This window comes from Heterodontus francisci, chromosome 2, assembly GCF_036365525.1.
Source record: "Heterodontus francisci isolate sHetFra1 chromosome 2, sHetFra1.hap1, whole genome shotgun sequence".
Lineage (NCBI taxonomy): Eukaryota > Metazoa > Chordata > Chondrichthyes > Heterodontiformes > Heterodontidae > Heterodontus > Heterodontus francisci.
This window is the reverse complement of record NC_090372.1, coordinates 224,185,676-224,195,277: the sequence shown is the minus strand read 5'-3', so window position 1 is coordinate 224,195,277 and position 9,602 is coordinate 224,185,676. Positions and strand designations below refer to the sequence as shown.

General features: G+C 44.9%; 1 protein-coding gene across 1 annotated transcript; it reads left to right on the top strand.

Moving 5' to 3' along the window:
• Positions 1-8,220: 8,220 nt before the first annotated feature.
• LOC137381281 (protein rapunzel-like) lies at positions 8,221-9,396 on the top strand. The gene has a single exon (XM_068053619.1). It carries the CDS (start codon positions 8,221-8,223, stop codon positions 9,394-9,396), a length of 1,176 nt encoding a protein of 391 aa, XP_067909720.1.
• The last annotated feature ends 206 nt before the right edge of the window (positions 9,397-9,602 follow it).

Below are 9,602 nucleotides of genomic sequence, written 5' to 3'. Positions count from 1 at the left end.
TGGCTCCCAGGGCAAGCAGAGGTGGGCCTGCTCCCGACTTTTCGAGATACAGCACTGAAACAGGCCCTTTGGCGTACTGAGTCTGTGCTGACCAACAACCACCCATTCATACTAATCCTACAGTAATCCCATATTCCCAACCACATCCCCACCACCTACCTACACTAGGGGCAATTTACAATGGCCAATTTACCTACAAGTCTTTGGCTGTGGGAGGAAACCAGAACACCCAGTGGAAACCCACACAGTCACAGGGAGAACTTGCAAACTCCACACAGGCAGTACCCACAATCGAACCTGGGTCGCTGGAGCTGTGAGGCTGCGGTGTTAACCACTGCACCACCCTATCTCTATATCAACGTGATTGACTTAGTCCTGCTTTCTGAAAGTTCAACAGCACCAGGATTGGGGAATAATTGCTGTCCTTGTCAGCACCACCCACAGCCCAAGAATGAATAAAAGCATGAATTCTTTTCCACTAGTTTTAATGGATGTAGTGAACATGTTAAAAGATTCTTTACTGATATCACATAATGCAAGTTCAGCCCATAAGAGTCTGCGAGAACGTCAGCTCAGTCCTTCTATCTATATTGCTGCAATAAATGATCGTGGAGCTGAATGCCCTTCACTCAGTTTTCGTAATTTGCCTGTCGTGCTATTTTCTGGCTGTCTCCACTGCAGTACAGATTATTACTCGAGATGGAGGGGTGTTACCTCACCTGCCCCACACCAACTTTAGTAAAGGGGTGGAGTCAGATGGCAGGTGCTCACATTTAAAAGCTCGAAGAATTCCTACTGTAAATGCAGAGCTGTTCAGACCTTGAACACTTCTAACTATTATCTGTTTGAAGTGGGGAAGCTGAAGAGAGGAAAGCTCGCAGATAATCGGGCTCAAGAGTGATTCACTCACAAGGACAGGCAAAGGTTCTGCACCACTATCCACAAGTCACAGTTACAAACAGGAAAGAATCTTTAAAGGTAAGAGTATCTCACCGTCACTATCTCTGCTTCTACCTTAATCACAGAATCACAGAATAATACAGTGCAGAAGAGGCCCTTTGGCCCATCAAGTCTGCACCGATGCATTAAAGACACCTGACCTGTCTACCTAATCCCATTTGCCAGCACTTGGCCCATAGCCTTGAAAGTTATGACGTGCCAAGTGCTCATCCAGGTACTTTTTAAAGGATATGAGGCAACCTGCCTCTACCACCCTCCCAGGCAGGGCATTCCAGACAGTCACCATGCTCTGGGTAAAAAGGTTCTTCCTCAAATCCCCCTTAAACCTCCCGCCCCTCACCTTAAACTTGTGTCCCCTCGTAACTGACCCTTCAACTAAGGGGAACAGCTGCTCCCTATCCACCCTGTCCCTGCCCCTCATAATCTTGTACACCTCGATCAGGTCACCCCTCAGTCTTCTCTGCTCCAGCAAAAACAACCCAAGCCTATCCAACCTCTCTTCATAGCTTAAATGTTCTATCCCAGGCAACATCCTGGTGAATCGCCTCTGCACCCCCTCCAATGCAATCACATCCTTCCTATAATGTGGCGACCAGAATTGCACACAGTACTCCAGCTGTGGCCTTACCAAAGTTCTATACAACTCCAACATGACCTCTCTGCTTTTGTAATCTATGCTTCGATTGATAAAGGCAAGTGTCCCATATGCCTTTTTCACCACCCTATTAACCTGCCCTTCAGCCTTCAGAGATCTATGGACAAACACACCAAGGTCCCTTTGTCCCTCGGAACTTCCCAGTGTCAGGCCATTCATTGAATACTTCCGTGTCACATTACTCCTTCCAAAGTGTATCACCTCACACTTCTCAGCGTTAAATTCCATCTGCCACCTTTCTGCCCATTTGACCATCCCGTCTATATCTTCCCGTAACCCAAGACACTCAACCTCACTGTTAACCACTCGGCCAATCTTTGTATCATCTGCAAACTTACTGATCCTACCCCCCACATTGTCATCTATGGAGTTTATATAAATGACAAACAATAGGGGACCCAGCACAGATCCCTGTGGTACGCCACTGGACACTGGCTTCCAGTCACTAAAACAGCCGTCTGTCATCACTCTCTGTCTCCTGCAGCTAAGCCAATTTTGAATCCACCTTATCAAGTTACCCTGTATCCCATGCGCATTTGCTTTCTTGATAAGTCTCCCATGTGGGACCTTGTCAAAGGCTTTGCTGAAATCCATGTAAACGTCATCAACTGCACTACCCTTAATAAAAGATGTGGTCAGCTGTATCTAGTATACTTCTCTATTTTCCAGAATGGTTGGCCAAAATTAACACAGGGTGATATTGTACAAATGTATTTATATCAAATCTGCATTTGCCCACTATGTTTTTGGAGGCATTAGCATTTGTTTTCATAAAATCACAGAATGGTTACAGCACAGAAGGGGGACATTTGGCCCATCATATGTCTGCTGGCTCTCTGAAGGGGTAATTCACCTTGTGCCATTCCCCTGCCTTCTCCCCATAGCCCTGCTTCTTCCTTTTTAGATAGCAATCCAATTCCCTCTTGAATGCCTTGATTGAATCTGCCTCCACTACACTCCCAGGAAGTGCGATCCAGATCCTAAGCACTCGCTCCGTGAAAAAGCTTTTCCTCATGTCGGATTACACCTCTGTTAAATAGGGGAGGAAGCAGATCGGAACACATTAAGCCATATGATACAATCTCACAGTTGATCTCCCCGGTCAGTTGAGTCTAAACTGAAATTGTAGACATTAGCAAACTGTTTCCTTCTTTGTGGAGAATGTTAAATTTCCAGAGATTTTTATTTTCCTGAAAACCGTCTAATTATACATCCAATTTTTAATAAATTAAATGTTGTAAATAAAGATTCTACTTAGTGACTCTAACCACAACTCAAAGGTGGAGAGGAGAAACATTCATCTGTGATTCAAAAATAATCTATTAGCACAATAGGATTATAACTGAAACAAGCAACAGAATATACTGATAGGCAGAAAGAGGAAGGCAGAGGAGAAGGCAAGCAACACTCAGTTCTGATTAGGCATATATGTATTAACTCAATGTGGTAACTGAAACAAGCAACAGAATAAACAGAGAGTAGATGTAGAGTTGAGATACAGATTAACCATGATCTAATTTAATGGTAGAACAGACTTGAGGAGCTGAATTATCTCCTCCTATTCCTATGTTCCTAAATTTTAACTGACATTTTTAACCACACGAACAACCAATTTCTCTCCCTCTCTCTTCCCCTTTCTCAGTTTACTGATTCATTGCTGCCCTTTTCTCTCTGGGGAGAAATGGTACTTCATTGTGCCCATATTGTGGGCCTAAAGCGGGTGGAATGAGTACCAACTTTAAAGGCCATTGTCCCTGATAAAGCACCATGACCAATTTCTAGACCTGTGCCTTGCCCTCTCTTGTTTGGTATTGATTGCTGGTGCTCTCTACTGACTCACTGCTGGCTTGTTTTCTAATTCGGACTGCTGCCCTCTCTCTCTGTCCCTTCCGTCTTTCTCTCTTGCCCTCTTTCCCACTCAGTTTACTGGGGTTCTTGGCCTTCACTTTCTCTTTCTCTATTTCTTGGTCTCTCTGTATTTACTGACTGACCAATGGGGTTTCCTTTCTCACTGTGTTCACTGGGTCTGATTGTCCTGCCACTCTGTGTGTGTGTGTGTGTCTCTCTCTCTCTCCCTCCGTCTCTCTGTTTATTCTGTTGCTTGTTTCAGTTATCACACTGAGTTAATAGATACATGCCTAATCAGAACTGAGTGTTGCTTGTCTCTGCATCTCTCCCTCTCCCTCTCTGCCTTTGTTCTCCTCCCTCTTTCTCCCTACCAATTTGTTCTGCTGCTTGTTTCAGTTATAACCATATTGTGCTAATACATTCATTTTGAATCAGAGCTGAACGGTGCTCCTCTCCATCTTTGCTTGATACCCATACCCAAAGTGACTACACTTCAGAGGTACTCCAGTGGCTTCAAAGCACGTTGGACGTCCTGAGGTTGTGAAAGGTGCTACATAAATGAAAGTCTTTCTTTCAGTCTTGTATCATGTTGTGTTGCACTACCATCATGCTAAATGGAATAGATCCAGAACAGACCCAGGATATCAAAACTGGTCATCCATGAGGTGCTGTGGACCATCAGCAGCATCAGAACTGTATTCAACCACAATTTGTAACCTCATGGCCCAGCAGATCCCCCACTCTACCATTACCATCAAGCCAGGGGATCGACCCTATTTCAACGAAGAGTGCAGGATGACATGCCAGGAGCAGCACCAGGCATATCTCAAAATGAGGTGTCAACATGGTGAAGCTACAGCACAGGACTACATGCATGTAAAACAGTGAAAGCAGCATATGATAGACAGAGCTAAGTGATCCCACAACCAATGGATCAGATCTAAGCTCTGCAGTCCTGCCACATCCAGTTGTGATTTGTTTGGACAATTAAACAATAGAACGCTGGTTAGGCCACAGCTGGAGTATTGCGTACAGTTCTGGTCATCACATTACAGGAAGGACATATATGCTCTGGAGAGAGTACAGAGGAGATTTACAAGAATGTTGCCAGAGCTTGAAAGTTGCAGCAATGAGGAAAGATTGGATTGGCTCGGGTTGTTTTCCTTAGAACTGTGGAGGTTAAGGGGTGACTTAATTGAGGTGTACAAAACTATGAGGGGCCTAGATAGAGTAGACTGGAAGGATCTGTTTCCCCTAGTGGAGAGGTCAATTACCAGAGGTCGCAGAGTTAGGGTAATTGGTAGAAGGATTAGAGGGGAATCATAGAAAGTTTAAGGCACAGAAAGAGGTCACTAGGCCTATCGTGTCTGTGCTGGCTGAAAAACGATCCACCTATTCTAATCCCACCTTCCAGCATTTGGTCTGGAGCCCTGCAGATTACGGCACTTGCGGTGCATATCCAGAATCTTTTTGAATGAGTTGAGGGTTTCTACTTCAACTACCCTTTCAGGCAGTGAGTCCCAGACCCCCACCAACCTCTGTGTGAAAAAGATTTTCCTCATCTCCCCTCTAATTTTTCTACCAATCCCTTTAAATCTATGCCCCCTTGTCACTAACCTCTCTGCTAAGGTGAATAGGCATGGGACATGAGAAAAAACTTTTTCACTCAGAGGGTGGTAGGTGTCTGGAATTCACTGCCCAGATCGGTGGTGGAGGTAGAAGCCCTCAGCTCTTTTAAAAGGTACCTGAAATGCTTTAACCTGCGAGGCGCTGGAAGGTGGGATTAGATTGGGCAGCTAGTTTTTTCAGCCGGCGCAGACATGATGGGCTGAATGGCCTCCTTCTGAGTCATAACATTTCTGTGGTTCTATGGTTCTAACTAACTGGAGGAGGAGGCTCCACAAACATCCCCATCCTCAATGATGAGGGAGCCCAGCACGTCTGCAAATGACAAGGCTGAAATATTTGCATCCATCATCAGCCAGAAGTGCCGAGTGGATGAACCATCTCAGCCTCCTCCTGAGGTCCCCAGCATCACAAATGCCAGCCTTCAGCCAATTCAATTCACCCGATGTAATATCAAGAAATAGCTGATGGCACTGGATACTGCAAAGACTATGGGGCCTGACAACATTCCAGCAATAGTATTGAAGACTTGTGCTCCAGAACTTGCTGTGCCCCTAGCCAAGCTATTCCAGTACAGCTACAACACTGGCAACTACCCAGCAATGTGGAAAATTGCCCAGCTATGTCTTGGCCACAAAAATCAGGACAAATCCAATCCCGCCAGTTACCAACCCATCAGTCTACCCTCGATCATCAGCAAAGTAATGGAAGGTCTCATCAATAATGCCATCAAGCGGCACTTACTCAGCAATAACCTGCTCATTGAAAAGGAGGTGGAGAAGCAAAAAGGTGAAGGCAGGGAATTACAGAGCTTAGGGCCCTAGCAGCTGGAGTCATAGCCACCAATGGTGGAGCGATGGAAGTCAAGGATGCACAAGAGGCCAGAATTAGAGGAGCGCAGAGATCTTGGAGGCTTGTGGGGCTGGAGGAGATTACAGAGATTGAGAGGTGCAAGAACATGGAGAGATATGAAAATGAGGATGACAATTTTAAAGTCACGGCATTGCTTGACCAAGAGTCAATGTAGGTCAGCACAGGGGGTGATAGGGGAACAGGAGTTGGTGCAATTTCAGACACAGGCAGCAGAATTTTGGATGAGCTCAAGTTTATGGAGAGTAGAATGTGGGAGACCAGCCAGGAGTGTGTTGGAATAGTCAAGTCTCAAGGTAACAAAGGCATGAATGAGGGTTTCAGCAGCAGATCAGCTGAGACAGGGGCGGAAACCTAACTGGAGGGATTCAAACATGGAGTTCCAGCAAAGCTGACAATGCATTTGGGAGGTGACAGCACATTCAAGGTCTTTGGAGACAATATCGGCTAACATGGGGACTAGGAGAAGATGGGATTTAGTGGGAATAGGGTTGAGAGTTCAGGAGGTGTGTCTCATGGACAAGATGAGCTTAAATAGGGCATGAGGGGAGAAAGGAGAGAAACTAAAGAAAGGTGTGAGATCAGGGCTAGGGCAGGGAGGAACTTCAGAGGAAGTTTGGCCCGGGTGGGCTAGTGGAAGGGAGGGACGCGGCAGAGGCAGTTGATTGGATGGTCTCTTTCTTAGTGATTATGAAGTCCCTGAGCTCCTCACACTTATTTAGAGATACAGCACTGAAACAGGCCCTTCGGCCCACCGAGTCTGTGCCGACCATCAGCACCCATTTATACTAATCCTACACTAATCCCATATTCCTACCACATCCCCACCTGTCCCTGTATTTCCCTACCACCTACCTATACTAGGGGCAATTTATAATGGCCAATTTACCTAACAACCTGCAAGTCTTTGACATGTGGGAGGAAACCGGAGCACCCGGAGGAAACCCACGCAGACACAGGGAGAACTTGCAAACTCCACACAGGCAGTACCCAGTATTGAACCCAGGTCGCAGGAGCTGTGAGGCGGCGGTGCTAACCACTGCGCCACTGTGCCGCCCATTGTTGGATATTAGGGTGGAGGAGACAGGGCAGAGGGGTTTAAAGAGATGGTTTGCAGTGCATAAAAGAATCCAGGGGTTAGCTTTGCATTCCAAGATGATCCTGGAATAATAAGCAGTTTTAGTGCATGACAGCAGAACACAGTGTAGGTCAGATGGTTTCACAGGTCGGCGCAACATCGAGGGCTGAAGGGCCTGTACTGCGCTGTAATGTTCTATGTTCTAAACGTGCTTTATGTGGTCCAGCCAGATCTGGTGGTGGATGACTAAACAGTTGTCCACCACATCCTTTCAAGGCTCTGTCCCTTGGACTGCACAATTTACTGTGCCTCCCAACCTAGTATCATCTGCAAACTTGGATACACAAATCTCTTTTCTGTCATCCAAGTCATTGATACTTGTGATGAAAAGCTGAGGCCCCAGAATAGATCCTGTGGCTCCTCCCGTGCTGGAACATTCAGTGCTTCCACAGGATGGCAGGATTGGCCAAGTTCACTGCACTGCTGGATTTTTCAAAATACAGGAGTCACTGGTACCACCTGGAATCGTAGGTAAATAGATGTTCTAAATGAGCAGAAAGGAGTTCAATTCCATCAATGTACCCCAATATGTTAATTATGCCATGGGACTGGAGAATAGTTGTCGAGAGTAAAGAAGTACTGATGAATGCATACAAAACATTGGTTAGACCACACGGTGCAGTTTTGGGCAATCCAATATAGATGCTAAGATTTCAATTGCATACAGCATAGATTTACCAGGAGGATATCAAAAGATGGATGTTAAGGGTCCTGTAGTACTAGTCACAGAATAGAAGAGAATTCAGAGTTTCTTGGCCAATGTTCTTCCCTCAACCAACACCAGCTCACTGCTGTTTGTGAGAGTTGCTATTCACAAAACATAATAACAGTCACCCACACTCAGAAGTAATTTGTTTCTGAGGTATGATGAAGCACTCCATAAATACAAATCTTTCTTTTTAATTTGTTAACTTGAGTGGCCTTCCATACAATGGACCTTGATCTTTGGCTTAGATTTGTTAATGAAAGATATCGAACAGTTATAGAAAGTGTTGATTTTTGGTCAGAATATTCAATATAATTTAATCCCAATCTAAATGCCAACATTTCATTTTCAGTGACTCCTGGTGTAAGCAACAACCCCAATTTGGCCTTCGTTCCCAAGATCCTCATCCAGATCAGCATGGCTAATGACAAAGAGCTTGATCAAGCTGCTGCCGAGCTTAAGGCAAACATCAATGATGCAAAGATTGCAATGAAAGTATTTCAGAACAGAGAAAGGTTTGCGACAGTATCTGGGGTATTGAAACCCATTTTTCAGGTAGCTGGAATCATTCTTAAACTTGCCTTAGGCGAACGAGAGAGTGAGGAGCTCACATACATGAAGGAGCAGTTCCAGGCAGTCAGGAACCAGCTAGATATTATTTCAGATCAGATTAAGCAAGTGCTTTGGGAGATAGAGAAAAGTACGATTAATAATCAATATTTCCCCATCGAAGAGAATTTGAAAAACCAGTTCAGGAAGTACATGGACATCATTAAAGCAGCACCAGAATTCCGGGAGAATGAGAAACGAGAATTCCTGACACACTTTGATGTGACTAAAGGTGACCAGAACCTTCACACTCTCTTTGATGGTGTGATGGGATATTCTGCCATCTTTGGTAAACCCATCCTGGAAACCGCCATGGGATATGACCAGAGGAATCGGCGTATCATGGAAGGTTTGTGCTGCCGAGTGAAAGAGCTCTTCTGTATCGGCCTGATTGCCCTGGTGGGTCATGCTGCCATCACTGGAACTGATGTAGAGGCATTAAAGAAAGAATGGAATGAAAAGATGAACAAAGTTGAGACTAAAATGAAATCCATGATAGATCGGTGCATAAATGAGTTTGCAGAGCAGGCAGAAATAGATGTTGAGGATCTTATAAAGAACAAGGGTGAGAGAGATAACAAGGGGTGTGCAACCTATATAATTGAGGCTTTAACAGGCAAATATGACTGGGTGAAATGGTCTGTGCGGGTCTATGATCCTGTCTCTGGGTTTGACAATCACTGTGTCATTGGGCCTAATCGGTTTCACTTTTTCAGGCTCAGTGATGTTAATGCTGTTGTCTCCTATGCCATTGATCCAAAAATTCCACTTGATGATGCGCATATAAGGCAGTTAATGGAGGGGAAAGATGACTGGAAAGATGCAAGAGAGGTTGCTGAACATGTGTACAATAACCTTCCCTCTGGGCATGTTGTACACACGGTGAGACGTTACAAAGACCTGTGGAATCACAAGAACTTTCCCAATAACTGTCATTACTGGGAAACCTATAGTGGAGTCACCCTTTGTGTCCACTCAACATAAAACTCTTGCTGACGTTTCCAGTCCCTGTCTCCTTGTATCAATGCAGGGGTGATCAGGTGACATTTATCCGCTGATTTTGGTTGAGATTTATTAATGTTTAGAAATAGAATAGAATTTGAAATTTGTTAAATGGATACACTTTCAGATCTCTTTGTCAGCATTGCATATTGAATGAGAGGTTAAATAAGGAGATATAATGTTGCTAA

What these genes read in the sequence shown, in the direction of transcription:
- LOC137381281 (XM_068053619.1), top strand. Translation starts at nt 8,221, where the DNA reads ATGGCTAATGACAAAGAGCTTGATCAAGCTGCTGCCGAGCTTAAGGCA.